The 16,199-nt window shown below is 41.5% G+C and overlaps 2 protein-coding genes across 2 annotated transcripts; both read left to right on the top strand.

The window, feature by feature from the left end:
- The first annotated feature begins 2,536 nt into the window (after nucleotides 1-2,536).
- On the top strand, nucleotides 2,537-7,333 carry LOC137588335 (E3 ubiquitin-protein ligase CHIP-like). Its single transcript, XM_068305358.1, has 8 exons — nucleotides 2,537-2,661; nucleotides 3,329-3,552; nucleotides 3,691-3,889; nucleotides 4,005-4,170; nucleotides 4,256-4,331; nucleotides 4,428-4,484; nucleotides 5,203-5,319; nucleotides 5,602-7,333. The coding sequence occupies exons 2-8, from the start codon at nucleotides 3,439-3,441 to the stop codon at nucleotides 5,725-5,727; spliced, it is 855 nt and encodes a 284-aa protein (XP_068161459.1). The 5' UTR covers nucleotides 2,537-2,661; nucleotides 3,329-3,438; the 3' UTR covers nucleotides 5,728-7,333.
- A 478-nt stretch (nucleotides 7,334-7,811) lies between these two features.
- LOC137588552 (C-reactive protein-like) lies at nucleotides 7,812-9,802 on the top strand. Its single transcript, XM_068305690.1, has 3 exons — nucleotides 7,812-8,159; nucleotides 8,279-8,357; nucleotides 8,484-9,802. Exons 1-3 carry the CDS (start codon nucleotides 8,157-8,159, stop codon nucleotides 9,092-9,094), a joined length of 693 nt encoding a protein of 230 aa, XP_068161791.1. The 5' UTR covers nucleotides 7,812-8,156; the 3' UTR covers nucleotides 9,095-9,802.
- Nucleotides 9,803-16,199: the final 6,397 nt, after the last annotated feature.

The raw sequence follows: 16,199 nt of genomic DNA on the forward strand, positions 1-16,199 counted from the left end.
CCTTGTTGAATATAAAACTGAAATACTAATCTTTGGAGCAAGAAACAATTCATTGCCATTTAACATCCAAAAAATGTTCAGTGATAGAGAAGGGCATCACAACTTAAGAAGAGAGCTCAACTTAAAAGTACGACCAGTTCAAACGACACTGAAAAGCATGTGTATCTCTGTACATGGAGTGAAGCTGTGGAACGGACTGAGTGTGGAGGTTCAACCAGTTTAAGAGGTCATACAAAAAGATTATATTTGGGAGGTATTTGAAAGAGGAAGGCCTGTTGTTGCAGCCCACCTAACAGATAAGACATTTTCATTTGAAGGTCTACTCTTTGTCTTTAATGATTCCTCATTTGTACCTCATTTGATCGCTATACTGTTTTTTCTCCTTCTGTTTTACTTACTTACATTGTTGTTGTTGTTTTTTATTTTAATCTTTCTATGACTATGCAGTTTAAATAATTGATTTACTTCTGTAAATATTATCAGCTAGTATTTTGTAATGAGTATTTCTTTTTTTTTTTTTGAGAATAAGGGGGTAGGAGTTTAATAAGTTTACACTTCTTCCTACTCCTTTTCGGATAGTGTTCACACTATTCTGGTGTATTTTTTATTGTTTATTATTGTTATTTTGTTTTTGTTTGTTTTTTGTTATTCAAAATAAATGAACTCATTCATTCATTCATTCATTCATTCATTCATTCATTCATTCATTCATACTGTCATCAGAAATAATTACAGAGACAGTGAAAACATAAAGCTAGTTACAGAGCAAACCCGGATAAAATGATTCATCCACCTTGTGCGAAAACAAAGTCTTCTGGATCACTGTTTGTGTATCAGTTCTGATTTCATGATGCGAATATTTGAGTGCAGGAAGGACGTCTGCGCTCAAGTGTTATTTTGCATGAATAATATCAATCATGCAAATATGTACGTTGTTGAAAATAGTCCCTTTTTCTACAAATAAAAGCTCTTTGCAAACATATTTATGAACTGACAATGGTCTTTTGCATGCTCAGAATTGTGGGCTGGGTGGGCATGTGGGTGTTTGGGGGATCAAGGGACGAGACTGGCTGAGATGGGTAAACACAGCTGGGGACATACATCCCTGGTGGGTCTGAGGCTCCTTCACACATTTATCAGCCTGTTTGCTCAAAGGATGCAGCCTAATCTTCCCTCACTAGTCTCCATACGAGGCCTTACAGAGGTCCATCAGCCTGGGATGAAGGTGACCCCACATACACAGGCACAGATTTGCTAATTCCTGCATGGTTAGACTTGAATGTTCTCTTTATTAAGCCTTCAAAGGGTCATCTTTGGATCTGATCTGTGTGTGGCTGAGTCTCTCTGTGGGTGGGATAGCGCTGCACAAATATACTAAATTGTTGATCATTATCTCTTCTTTGTCCAATCATATCCTGCTCAAAAGGACACATCGTACATATTGAATGTCAGTTTGCTGGCCAAAAATTGTTAGTTGAGACTCAAGGTGGCACCCCAAGATGCCACTGACATACCACTGGTTCGTTTGACATGCTCTCGGAGAAAAGGTTGTTTGTACCACATAAGTTTAACAGTCCCTGGGTCCAAAGGAAGACTTTATACTCAGAAGTATTTTATTTAGTCAGGAAGGTCTTTAGTTAGGAAGTTCTGACTGATTAATAAGTGCTGTACAAGAGTTCCAGGAGGACCTGATCAAGATAGCAATTATTAGAGACTACAATATACAGAACAGACAAGTCAATGTAAATGTATATGTGCATACACACACACACACACACACACACACACACACACACACACACACACACACACACACACACACACACGTTTACATATTTATACTGTATATGGCAGTATAGTTACAAGGACAACAAAATACAGAACAGAAGTATGTGTCTGTGTGTGTGTGTGTGTGTGTGTGTGTGTGTGTGTGTGTGTGTGTGTGTGTGTGTGTGTGTGTGTGTGTGTGTGTGTGTGTGTTTATTAGACTGTATAAATATATAGATGCAGTTGCTAAAATAGTTTAGATGTTTGTGTAGTACTCTATGGGATGAGATGGAATGAAATACTTAAGAGATTTTTTTTCATTTCTCAAACGTCTATAGTAGATAATCACCTATAGACTGGTAATTATAGGTATTTCTTTGCATTAATTCTTGCACTGGCAATTTCTCAGGGATACATTTTGGATCCAACTTTGATGATAGAGTGCCATCTGCTGGTAAATATTTTTTGAGGCTGTACGTATTGTCCATTAATGTAAATTCATATTTATTTTTGATACAGACAACATTTAAAGACTAGTTTTCTTAATCTTGTTCATATAGAAAAGTGTCAAATACAAAATGTATTTTTAAAGAATATGCAAATGTTATGATTCAAAGAGGATACGGACAATATTGAAATCTGAATTCTGAATAATATATTTAAAAAAAAAGAATATAAAGAATTTTTTTCTAATTTCGTAAACGACATTTGCATTTAGCGATTATTTTATATCCATTAAAAATCCTCTCGGCTTCCGTCGACTCCGTGCAAAGGCTTGACGTCAGCATAACACAACCTAACCGACGGGCTCGTATGGAAACTAGATCGATTAATCTTTGCAATTTAATCATAAAAAAAATCTGTTTCACCTGGATATCGAATTCCATCTTTAAGGTAAAGTCTGCAAATTCTGATTTCAGAGACAAACTCAAATTTTCATGGAATCAGCAAGAGATGGGAGGCGGTGGGGTGTGTAGCAAACAGGCTAGCTTAGCTTAGCAGTGTCCAGTTGTTGTTTAGTGAGGTTGCCTAGCGGCGTTGAGGTAAAGGTTGAGTTAAATGTCAGGACGACTACTCGGGCCCGTAATAGGTGTAATCCTAACACACAAATAAATCACACGTCACATTTTTTAAAAATTGTACATTGCAAAGATAAAGCCGAGTGGACAGAGCTGCTACCCTTCATAATCAACCAGCGACGCAAAAAAAGCTTATTATGCTAGTTTAGCTAACTAGCTAACTCAACTTATCGACTCGGTCCGTGTCTTCATGACACTCCTCCATTTATAGTATCAGTCATTTACAACACAACCTGTTTCCTAAATCCCAGCACTAACAGGGTCGGCGAGAGTGTGTAGTGTGTGTGCTAGCTGTGTTTCTCATATACACTAGTCTGCTGTCGGATGTGACTCTGACGCTCGGCTCGCCGGTGGTCCGGATCCGAGTTAACAACCAGCGAGTCATCCGACCGGGTTTCTGGCGGCACCGGGGGTCGCTGGTGCTGCAGTGCAGCGGCCGCGTCCCGTAAATGTTCATTTAATTCAGCCTCTTGTTCGTATAGATCACAAGAAGGAGAGCGCGTTTTTGAACCAGTCGCTTTAGCCAGCCGAAGAGACGGGGAACAGGATAGGGAAGCAGGGCGAGGCGGGCCCCGCGGAGCCGGTGGAGAAGATGGCCGGGAGCCCAGAGAAGAGTTCCACCGCACAGGAGCTGAAGGAGCAGGGGAACCGGCTGTTCCTCTGCCGCAAGTACCAGGAGGCTGCTACATGCTACAGTAAAGCCATTGTGAGCGATCCTCCTTCCTAGTAAATTGTAAATCCTAGTTACTCCTAGTTACCTAGTAAATCCTAGTTACTCTGATCTCTTTCCAGGGTGTATTTTGTGAAGTATTGTGACATAGTGTAATGCTATGATTCCCCTCAGAACCGTAACCCATCAGTGGCAGTGTACTACACCAACAGGGCTCTCTGCCACGTGAAGCTGCAGCAGCACGACAAGGCTCTGTCAGACTGTAAGCACGCCCTGGAGCTGGACAGCCAGTCAGTCAAGGCCCACTTCTTCCTGGGCCAGTGTCACCTGGAGCTGGAGAACTACGATGAGGCCATCGGTAACCTGCAGAAAGGTGAGATGAGGCACCCAAAGCATCGGAAAGCACCTTGCTCATATGTTACTCAAAATTCACTTTCATCACACTTAATGTCATGATGTTTATTTTGATGTTTATTATTTTCCTGCAGCTTATAATCTGGCAAAAGAACAGAGGCTAAATTTTGGAGATGACATCCCCAGCGCCTTGCGGATTGCCAAGAAGAAACGTTGGAATAGCATCGAAGAGAAGCGCATCAACCAGGAGAACGAGTTACATGCCTACTTGACTAAACTCATTCTGGCTGAAAAGGAAAGGTGAGCTGATAATTAAATATTCTGCATGCTCATTTGTTTGACAACGACTTCAGTGTTGTTTTCCTTATGATTTAACATAATGCAGAGAATTAGAAGAGTACAAAGAAAAACAAGACGACAATCAAAATGGAGGAGATGCCATGAAGATTTCATCTAAACATGTATGTTTTGCACGTGTCGTAAACTGATTAGTTTGTCCTGCATCCAATAAATACATAAAAAGATAATTTCTAATGAAAATCCATGAATATACTCAGGATAAATATCTCATGGACATGGACGAGCTCTTCTCTCAAGTAGATGAGAAAAGGAAAGTGAGTATGAAAATCAACTTTTTGATCTTATATATTATTCACGGAGTATTTTCTGTCAGTCCCAGCATGCTTTTTGGCTAAGACCGGTTAAACATCACTCATAGATCTTATTCACACACATAAGTGTGTCTTTGCTGCAGTATTAACCACCTACTTCACACCATCTTTTTTCAAACGTTGACATAGCAACTAGAGAAGTAGACTTGAGCACACTTTCAGAATCGTCGGCCATTATGACGGCTCGATTTGCTTCACCTTATGGAAGTTCTGTCTGCATTGTTCCTGCTTCCTGCTGTTAATGATTTTCATTGCATACGTGGGAAACTAACGCACCTAGTCTCCTGTCAGACAGTTATGTGCTATTTCTAGCACAAGCTGTCTCTATGGTAACGTCCGTTTTTGTTTTCTTGCTTGTTATATGACTGAACAAAGGTTGTTGTTGCATATTTTATGTGGTTTTAATGTTAAGTGATTGGATGATATGATGAGGATTAGTTTATGTTAAACTTGGACTGGATGATGTTGTTTCAGAGGACAAAAGGATGACTGTTGGGTAGACTGATCAGCAGCAGACTGTCGTTCAACTACGTATAGTGACCAGGAAATATTGGATATAAGCTATACCATAGATTCTTTATACAAATTCTGACATATATATGTGTATATATATATATATATATATGTAAATATGTAAATATTTTTTTTCCTCCCTGTTCAGAAGCGGGAGATCCCAGATTACCTGTGTGGTAAGATCAGCTTTGAGCTGATGAGGGAACCTTGTATCACACCCAGTGGAATCACTTATGATCGCAAGGACATCGAGGAGCACCTTCAAGTAAGATCATCATCAGCTACGTGTTGACCATGACAACGTGTTGGTATTCATTAATACTAATGCAGTGTCTGATCTAAAAGTGTCTCAATGTGACAAGAATGTTCCATTCCACTTCAGCAGCAAATTTAACTCGTTATTTTATTCTTAGTACTCAGTATTACGTTTTCATAGCATTTACAGAAATAAGCCATTTTCCTTAAATAGTGAAATCAGTTGCACTGTTTGGATTTTCAGTTGTTCGTTACAAATCACAGAAGCTCAGTATTTGTGCTCTCTTTGCAGCGAGTTGGCCATTTTGACCCGGTCACCAGAAGTCCCCTGACCCAGGACCAGCTGATCCCAAACCTGGCCATGAAGGAGGTGATCGACGCCTTTATCCAGGAGAACGGCTGGGTGGAAGACTACTAAAGGGAACCCCACCTCCCATCGCTCCATCATATCCTGATACTCAACACAAAATCTGGATCCCACTGGACAAAGGAGAACAGAAACCCCCTGCCTGGATAAACAAGCAGGAAAAGCCAAACTTCGGGACTTCCAGATGGGAGCCATGTTTCTCGGCCTGCCTTCTCCTTCTCCCGCAATTTATCTTTGCTGTAAAACATCCCACAAAACCGGAGACACGTCTGTTAAGGCCTGCTTCTCCCTTTAAACTTTGTCCACACTTTATCACTTCCTTTTCTCTCCTGTCATGCAGTAGGTTTGTCAAGCCTGTGTTTACGCTAATAAGAGACCACGTTCTCAAGGCTCTCTTACTCCTTCCCTACTCTGCCCTTCTCTTCTTCTGAGTGCCACAATCCTTGGAAAGCATTAGTATTGCACTGAAGTATTTCACAGAAACCACATATCAAAAAAACATGACTTTGGCCTTCTATTAGCCATTTCCACTAGTATTTTTTTTTTTTCAAACATCAAACATTGGAGTGTTTGCCCACTTCTAGATGTTTGTTTGTTGAAGTGGTAAGTACAATGCCAAAAACCTGTTTTCAGTGAGGGTGACCAATTTGTATGCAACGTTTTACATGAGCATTAAAAAATAGCGGTAGTGTTCCTACTCCTCCTCCAGGTGGCGCTCCAAACATACACATGTTACCAGACTAAAGCCGTTTGAGTGGTTGTCATTTAGTTTTGTTTCTTGGCATATCAGCCAAATCCCATAAAACGATTTACATTTGAATGTATGCGTACTGTAGTCTGTAGATTTAGGCGTGACCTCCAGTAGTTGAAACGTCTTTTGATCGACAATACAAGGTTTTAATTAAAAGTGGCCTTGAACTGAATGCATAAAATAAATGGTCACGGCCGTTGCGTAAAATGAATTTTTCACATTGCTGGATATCGAATGAAAAAAAAAAAAAGCTGGAATGTGTGACTTTTGCTTGGATTGACCCTTAATCCTGCTTTGAAGAATGGTCTGTGCTGTCTGTGTCAATCCTAGAAACTGAAATGTGATCCGACTTTGTGTTTAGTAGTGCTGTTTGCCTGAAATGACTTTGGACACTCACGTCAAGCATGGAGTGAATTTTCTTTTCCATTGCAAAATCAAGAGGATGACTTCTTCTGACGTTCATGCTGTTATTTTCATCCACCCTCCCATCACATTTAGGGAGAAACCATGTATTAAAGCCCGAGTAAATCAATCATCAGTTTGAAACCAAGTGGAAGTTGAAGTATTTTACAGGGACTCATTGACACTAAGACCCGCCTCATTTGAAATGCTGTAAGAGTTCTGTTCATCTAATCTCGTTCATACCTCAGTCTAAGGTTTTACTTGCTGGGTCTCAAGCACCTTCTGTAAAAAAGAAATTTCAGCTCTAGTAGTTCAGAGATTCTTCAGCTGAATGTGTGTCTGTGCTGAATTAGGCCTATCGGTGCTGATGTATCGAGTTACAGGCAGTATAAATAGTTTGCTTGTGTATTTCAGATTTTATTTCTTGACAAGAATTTTTTTTTTTCTTTCTTGAGAAATTCTACAGTTTGAAAAACTGTATTAAATGTAGATATGTTGATAACATTAATGCTTGGTGTGGTTTTCGTTTTGTCCCAGTTTCGTTGTGAACTTGTAGCTTCTTTGTGTTTTTGACACAAGAATCATTGAAGAAATTTCAAGTGTGACAGCACAAATACTGCATCAGAAACCTGTTAACAGGAATTAAATGGTCCTCAGCGCAAATAAAAGCAACACAATCCCAATACAGTCAGTGACATCAAACCTGCATTATTTAAAAATTTCATGCGATATTAAGTTATAGTTTAATCCTTTGTTGAATTTTAAAATAATCTGTCCCATTACTATTTGCCGCTGCTATCTATAGAGCCTACAAGCCCCCGAAAATGACCTTGAAAACGAATCAGTCGTGTTTATTTTTCAAGTCTTAATTTACCCACTTTATATGATTCAGTGCCACCCTAGAAAAATAATGTATTGCTGTGAGTTATATGGTTTCTTCATTGAATCCTTCATCATGTTATGCTTGATGAAGAGCAGCAGTTCATTCAGTTCAAAGCTTATTGTTATTTTACTCATTGTTTTAGTGAATGATCCTTTAAAGAAAGATACGGCTCCGTTGTTAAACCCCATGACTACAAAAACTCAACAAACCTCTTAAATCTGCTTTTGAGGGACACGCTATCGATAGTATCTAAAGTTCATTGTGATTTGGAAATTGTGTGCGTTCACATTACTCACACACAGCAGTAACACACCAGGCCTATTGTCAGAGCGTCAGCGGCGGAGCTGATGTCATGGCCGGTGCCTGGAGGGAAGAGGACAGACTCTACAGAACTTTAGCACGCGGGGCTCAGTCAGCAACATCGAGCAAAAACCAAACAATAAAATGGTAAGAAAGCTTTACTCTTGCAATGTCTCATAACTTCAATGTGTTCTTTAGAATCAGCAAGACTTAATTTGAGGCATTTTCATTTGACAGTGGATATATTGTACTGTGTGCGTTCGCAGAGTGTAAACACGATGAGGTTTGCTGTGGTTTTACTTGGGGTGTGTGTTTGGTCCCTGAAACTCTCATCAGCAGCCAGAGGTATGAATTAAATAGAATCTGAAGAGGGTCATTTAGGGTTACTTGCATTTATTTGTGCTTCAGATGGATGTCAGACAGTTTGACCTCTGAGGTTTAGGGTTTTCCTTCCTCTATGTATTTCTTCAGTGAGTCTGGCAGACAAAGTCCTGGTGTTTCCTTATGAGACCGACTTCAGCTTTGTAGTTCTGACCCCTCAGAAGGAGATGTCCTTGACGGCCTTCACTCTCTGCATGCGTGTGGCCACCGAGCTGCCAGAGGAGCGGCAGATCATCCTGTTCGCCTACCGCACCGCTGACTACGACGAGCTCAACGTGTGGCGTGAGAAAGATGGACGCATCTCCTTCTACATGAGCGGCGACGGCACCTTCTTCTACCTGCCGCCCCTCACCACCTTTCGCACCAGCCTCTGCCTGACCTGGGAGTCTCGCACAGGCCTCACTGCATTCTGGGTGGAGGGGAAACGCAGCACCTACCACGTCTACAAACCGGGGCATTCCATCCAGCCTAAAGGCACTGTCCTCCTTGGGCAGGACCCAGACAAACACCTGGGAGGATTAGAGGCAATACAGAGTTTTGTGGGTGAGGTGACTGATCTAAACATGTGGGACTGGGTTCTCTCTAGGAGCTTGATTCAGGCCTGGCACTACGGGAACAGGGTCCCCAAGGGGAACATCTTCGACTGGGCCACCTTGGAGTACGAGCTGAATGGGAATGTGATGGTGGTGGAAGAGGAATGACTGGAGGTGGAGTCGAACGCAGGGAGGAATGTGGCTTCAGAGATACGAGTTGGGCTGATGCTGATATTTGTGGTGGTCTCTCTCAGATTTAGTGTTGCTTAATGTTAGAACCCCTCAGTCCTCCCTCCAGAAAGTCTGCAGATTTGTTTAAATGCAGAGTGAAGAACCTCATGCGTGAGGAAAAAAAAGGAACAAAGGTTGAATATATTGTATCACGTAACGGGCAAAATTCACTTGCAGCAAAAGTAAATGCTTTACACAGAGGTGAGAGTTAGGTTTTTTGTGCTCAGAGAAGAAAAGCACAAAGTGTTGGTTTGTAGCATAACACTTTTTTTTGGGGGGGGGGAAAGTCAGCAATAAGTGAAAGATTGAAAGTCGCTGCCATCTGGTCATATTCAAATTAGTTTTTCATTTGCATAGCATCAGCAAGTAAAGATTTAAAATAACACATATAACACAAATTACACATAAGCTCACATAACCACGATGCTAATGCTAAAGAATTTAACAGACAGTTTTAAATTCACTCCTGCAATAGAACTATGAATTAGACATTTAGAGGTAAAAATAGACTCCGGTGTACCCTCTTCTTTTTTCTTTTTTTTTTGTTCTTTTGAAGAAAATATCCATAAATGATTAAAAAATACAGAATACATTCAACAGCAAATTAGGAGATGTGTTATTTCTATTTCACTGATTTAACTGCACTCAGAGACAAATAACAATTATCATATTTGAAAGCCTTAACGTTGCCTTCGGTTAGTGTACTCACTCATGAATTTTCCATTTTTCAAATGATGTAAGAATGCTTTTGGGTCTGAAATAAAATTTTGCCATGTGAATAACGTATAATGTTTGTAATTAAAGAGAATATTTCATCAACTTTTGCAGTTTCATTTAATTTTCCTCTTTTCGACATGTTTTAGAGGTGTATAATAACTTGTGTAAATATTTACAACAGGGGATTTATTATAATCATTATCTTATTTATTGTTTATTTAGAAATGAATATGATTAAATAAAGATAATGCGATGTAGTGTTATCTTTGTGGCATCACCTAGAAATTATTTGAGGTTCAGCAAGATCCATCTTGTTATTATTTGTTCTTACTGTAATTTTAATATGGTGTGGTTATTTTTGCTCTTCCTGAGGCCTTATTTCCCTGTCAAGTGATTTTTCCCTCTCCATTTCCAGGGTTTAGGAATAATGGGGATGCATGTATAAAACTATCTTGTCTGGAATGAGATGAATTGTTACGTGCTACTTGCAGAAATTCAGTCATATGGGGTTGCTCCGCTAACAAACCCCCTCAGAATCAGCTCAAGGTCATATCTTCTCCATCCAAGTGTAACACAGTAACCCTGTGTTCCAGTGCCTCTGCACGTCTCCGTGGATGCGAGCGCTCATCCTCCCTGCCCTGCACCGCCATCGTGACCTCCTTGTGGAAGATGAGGGAGAAGTTTCCAGCATGCGGCCGATGTAGGCTCCCTTGAGGGTGGGAAAGTGCTGCGTTCCGAGTGTGTGTTTGTTTCGACCAAATCACCCGTTGGCTTTCTTGCAGCAGCTAAATAAGGAGAAGGCAGGGCCAATGAGTTCTGACTGCGGGTCAGCAGCCAAATGTTCCACCTTCTTGGATGTTGCAATGCATCAATCGCAGTGCCCACTCACTGTGTGGTAACACCTTTCTGGACCATCTGCCCAAGCCTGGCTCCTTGGCCCTCTGGTACACACACACACACACACACACACACACACACACACACACACACGATCTGTTATTTTCATCTTTGTGCATCTCTGCCCATGAGGCTATTAAAATGCAAAAATTCTCCTTTAATCTTTCTTTTATTTCAACGTATAGATCTTTCAAGGTTTTTTCCATCACCCAGATGATTTTAAAACATTTTTTTGTAAAGAAAATATGCATAAGAAGTGTTTCTTGTTGTTGTTTGTTTTGCAAATTCCTTCTTATACACAACCTTTTCATTTCAAGGCAGATCTGTTCATACTTTGGGGCCACACACAGCACCAAAGCAGTGCTTAAAGTATCTAACAAACGGACAGAACCAATGACTGCGACTCTTCATGGAGCAGATAATTATTCCCCCTGTGTCCCTGCGCTGCGTTTATTATCCAACTGAGCAAATAGTTGCAGGGCTACTTGTCCTGTTTGGAGACAGGGGCGCCAGTTTGAACTGTGAGATCTGCATATTGGCCCATGGTGGTTTAAGCTGTGTGAGGCAAGGCAGCGCCACTGATTGTACGTCCATGCATGTGGAGCTGGTAAAAATGTTTTCCACGCGAGAGGAGATAGACAGCAAGAGCGAGCTCTGCGTGAGGCGGCGAGGGGAGACAGAAGGAGGGCCGTTCTGGGTTCCTTCGAGCAACTCCAAATAGATTTCCAGGCAAAACATATTTGCATACGCAAGACAGTGCTACGAGCTATCTGAGTGAGCAGTGGCACGTGTTCATTGAACAGATGGATAATTTTTTAGAGCTTTCTTGCAGAAATATCAGGTCATTAAAATGAGATCTAGTGTAATTATTCAGCCAGTTTGTAAAGAATTATCAGGGTCATGGTTTCTTTTGATTGTATTTATTAACATGATAGAGACAAGATGCATTAAATATATTGTAAAAAAAAATGTAGAATCAGCTTCTGGATATGCATACATGAGAAATAAATTCACATCAGAGGGAAGTGAGGGACTTTCTGATTCAATACAACGATTACTGCATAATTTTTTCCATCAACACAGAAACTTCGCTCAGCTGCAGAAACCTAAAAGTCAGCTTTAAAAAAGAACTCGTCAAAAGATTTCTCAGAAAATGACGCCGGATATGATTGGAATATGTGTCTAATTGTTTTACTGCGGATCAATCGTTCAGAAATCTTTTAACTTGACTTTATTTTTCCGTGGAACACGTTGACCGTTAGCCCGATGAAGGAACTGTGACCTGAATGTCTCACTCCTCTCACTCTGTCAGAGGTTCTAATCTGCCAGTATGGTCGCTCATCTTCCCCCTCTGGGCTGTATGAAAAATTCACCAGGCCTTCCCATTAGAGTCAGTCTGAATCAGGGAGCAGGCGTTGCAATGGCCACATGCATGACACATTTTTATCAATCGACACTTAGCAACACAAATGTTATGTTTACGAAAACACAAAATCACAGCAGTAGCAGGTTGTTTTTTTTTCTTTTTTGCTGCAGGTCAGGTCAAGTACCGCCTGTGTGCTCCATACATTTACAGACACACAGGAGTCTAAATTGTTGAAACAGATGTTCTGTACCCTTTTCAGCACAGGCTTTTCACACTGATGGTGTGAGACCTGACCTTTACTGTGTGTGTTGAGAGTAGTTGGCTCTTTCCGGTGTAATTCCTCCAGGCAAGATGGCAAACGCTGGACCGTCTCCCTCTGAGCACTGAGGATGTGCAGGAATCGGTCGGGACAACAGGAACACCTGACAGGACAAGACCCCTGAAAATACTGTACTGACCTTTAGATGACATGAAAGTTCAGGTTCTGTTGAGGGCACCATTTGTTTTACAATACATTTAAGACTTAATTATAGATAGATAGACAGACAGACAGATAGACAGACAGACAGACAGACAGACAGACAGACAGACAGACAGACAGACAGACAGACAGACAGACAGACAGACAGACAGACAGACAGACAGACAGACAGACAGACAGACAGACAGACAGACAGACAGACAGACAGACAGACAGACAGACAGACAGACAGACAGACAGACAGACAGACATGGATGGATGGATGGATGGATGGATGGATGGATGGACACACATACACACACACATACACGGACACACATACACACACACAATGTGTTATTTTCATATTTGGTAGGTTGATCGATGGATTATTTAATTAAATCTGATCATTTCATTTATCATTTAATTTAATTATGTAATTTTTTAAAAAAGAATTGTTGGCTCTGCTTAAATTTCATGCTTTGTTTCTTTAATAAATTTTGTGTCATTACAAATTTGATTTATTTTCTGTAATTTTATAAGACAAAATGTCTTGACTTATTTTTGATTATTTCATAAATACATAAATAAATTACTCTTCATGTTTTATTTAAGAGATAGCAAGACAGACATAATAGCATCATGCTATATGGTAAGAATGAAAAGAAAAGCAAGGGAGGAATGGAAATAACAAATAACATTACGTATATCAGTAAATAACTCACAACCCAATAATACTCAGCTTAAAGTCCGGACAGAATCCTTCCAGTACTGATCGACTGATTTCTCCCACCTCCTCCACCCCAAAGGAATGTGGGGCGCAGAAGAGAGCAGGAGACTCTGTGGTTGAATGCTTTGTGGCTTTTAGCACTGACTTTCCTCTATCGCCTCTGGGCTGACGTCTTCTGTGAACATACGTCCTGCGCCACAGCGTGTCACTGGGAGTCGGTCCAGGGCCTCCTGATTAAATATTACAGCCCTCTAAATGGATGGAGATTAGCCTCTGTGGGAATGTTAAGGCTTAATTTACCCCCCGGCCTCTGTATGTGTGTGTGTGTGTGTGTGTATGTTGATATGAAAAGGAAAGCAGGAGGGAAAGGCTTGTTGTACACGCGCCCCACTGCAAATTGATCTCATGTTTCCAGGAGTGGGTCAGCGGAGGATAAATTGTGGTTTCATGTTGTGAATGTTGTGCAGCAGGTTGACAGGACTTATGTATTAGTATAAAATATACATAAAACACCAAAACTAATAGTGAAAGGATTGATGATGCAGAATAGTCTATAGCAGAATAATCTGTTGACAAATGGTAAAACAAACAAGTCAACAAAATGTAGAAATTAATGAATAGGGGTTTAAAATAGTGACTTTAAACATGTCTAACAGAAGATGGAGTGTTGTCTTCCCTGAGCTCCTCAGATCACGCCACACCTCGAATCTGATCTCCTGCAGATTTAAAGATTGAGTGTCTTTAATACTCAAAACTTGAGTGTGGCTCACTTTAAAAGTGATTATCAACATTTAATATTTTAAAACCGATGAGCTGCGGTACGAGTTCGGCTCTGACATCTGAAATCAACAAGAATTTATTCTTTATTTATTACTTGTGAATGCATTGCATGAAATACACAAACAAAAACAAAGCGATGAATCCTATGCTCAACGCCCTCAGAGATCAGGCTGATAAAATAAATGCCATCAGTGATTGGAATTACTTTTTAATCATTGCTAAATTCAGAGATTTTTGTCCCGTCGACATTTCCTGCAGTCGTCCTCCTGGTTCACAGTCGGTGTCGTAAACTGTGTCATGTTTTTGTTTCTGAAATGATTTAAGTCACACATATGGAACAAATGACTGCCACTTTCATTCCAGCCTGATTTCTGTGTGCTGTTATCCCATCTTGACATTTATTCTAAATTATTGATTGGTTGGTTTTGTAGTTCACCGCGTTTAAAATGCTTTTAAGGACGTGAGTGCGTGTTTTGAGGTCTTTGCATGAAAACCCTGAACTTTATTATTTATGAACACTTCTTAGCGAATCTACAGAACCATCCTCTATTCTTTCACCTGTATGGAGACGTGGGATTATCTGACGATTAACATGTGTTTCCCTCCGTCTTCTGTATCTGATGCATCACTGCGAGGCCTCCGTTCTCTGTTCGTTTGCCACTAACAACGGACAAACACATCCATCAAACACACCCCGCATATGTGTGCACCATCCGCAGACAATGACTGCTCAACGGAAATGCAGAAAAACACCATCCCACACACGCACACACACATATACACACACTCGTACATGAGCAGTCTTCGCCACTGGGCAGGGACTAGCCTGAAAGATTGAAAGCAATTAAAACTATCATCTGCAGTGGCTCAGGGCAGGCCTGTGGCTGCGAGGGGGGAGCTGCCACTGTGCATCAGCCTCTCAGTCTCAGCAACGCACAGTGACATGAGAGGGAGAGTCGTAGCCCTTTCTGAAACACACAGGCACTGTCATACCCCCCCCCCACACCCCCTCGTTCTAATGTACACACACATATCCTCACACAGGGTCGCATCTCATGACTGCCAGCGCTTCATCGCCTCACTGATGTTTCACCTGCTCCCATGTTTTCCACGTTCAGAGACCTGAACGCACGATGAGACTCTGAAGTTTCTTCAGGAACTGCGTGTGCAGCGACTCCCGCTTGAACACTTAACAGTTGTCTGAACAGTCTAGACGCAGCCTAATAGAATGGTGGGTGGTTCATGTTCCATCGTGGAATGATTCCTTCTTTGTCGCGTTGTGAGGTGGTGTGTATGGATTCATAATGGTCTGAACTGCAGCAAAAAAAAGGTGAAGGAAGACAAATAGTGAATAGAGAAAAACTTTAAAATTACAAGTAAGGCTGGCCAGATAGATGCTTGTTCCAGTTAAAAAAAAAAAAAAGTGGTTTATGACTCACTGGAGCATCAGGACACAACTCACATCTGAAGCTCATCAATCTGATTCCAGGAAGTGCTGTAACTCCAAGCTGTTTGGGCCAAACTTGGAGCGGTTTTACTTGGCGTTCGGATCCTTGGGAACAACGGTGGCTGTCTGCCTGCGTCTGGACCGGCCTTTAACAAGTCTCCTCAGGACAACCACGCCACCATTATCAACCACCGTTACTGCTCCTCTCTCTTGGTCCTCTCTCTCCGATCAGCTCTCAACCTGTCACTCTCACTTAGCGTCGGCATTAGCAATGGTGGTTTCCTCATCCTGGTTCTCTTCACCCCTCCCCGACACCGTCTCCCCTTGGTGCGTTTAAATACATATCTCCGATATTCAGCCCCTGCTTAATTTGACGGGCCCCTGTTTTGTCAGCCTGACAAGCCCATAGCAAGACACTAATAGGCCACGGAGACCACCAGCAAAGCCACCAGCCAGGGAGGCCCCCGCGGTGCCAGTCCCCATCACCCTCTACGTCTCTGGCGGCGTTACTGGGGTGGGGTGGTCAGGGAGCGGTGCTGCCACACCAGGCCACAGCAGACTGGACCAGGCCTCAATGCTGACACCCGTCAACCCCCCCACCCCACACCCCACACCCTTCCATGACCGCTCAGCATGCACAGATAC

The sequence above is a fragment of the Antennarius striatus genome, chromosome 21 (assembly GCF_040054535.1).
Source record: "Antennarius striatus isolate MH-2024 chromosome 21, ASM4005453v1, whole genome shotgun sequence".
In the NCBI taxonomy this organism is placed as follows: domain Eukaryota; kingdom Metazoa; phylum Chordata; class Actinopteri; order Lophiiformes; family Antennariidae; genus Antennarius; species Antennarius striatus.

Coding starts and splice junctions, on each gene's coding strand:
- LOC137588335 (XM_068305358.1), top strand. CDS start 3,439: ATGGCCGGGAGCCCAGAGAAGAGTTCCACCGCACAGGAGCTGAAGGAG. Junction 3,890..4,004: donor CATCGGTAACCTGCAGAAAG/GTGAGATGAGGC, acceptor ATTTTCCTGCAG/CTTATAATCTGGCAAAAGAA. Junction 4,485..5,202: donor AAGTAGATGAGAAAAGGAAA/GTGAGTATGAAA, acceptor CTCCCTGTTCAG/AAGCGGGAGATCCCAGATTA.
- LOC137588552 (XM_068305690.1), top strand. Junction 8,358..8,483: donor ACTCTCATCAGCAGCCAGAG/GTATGAATTAAA, acceptor GTATTTCTTCAG/TGAGTCTGGCAGACAAAGTC.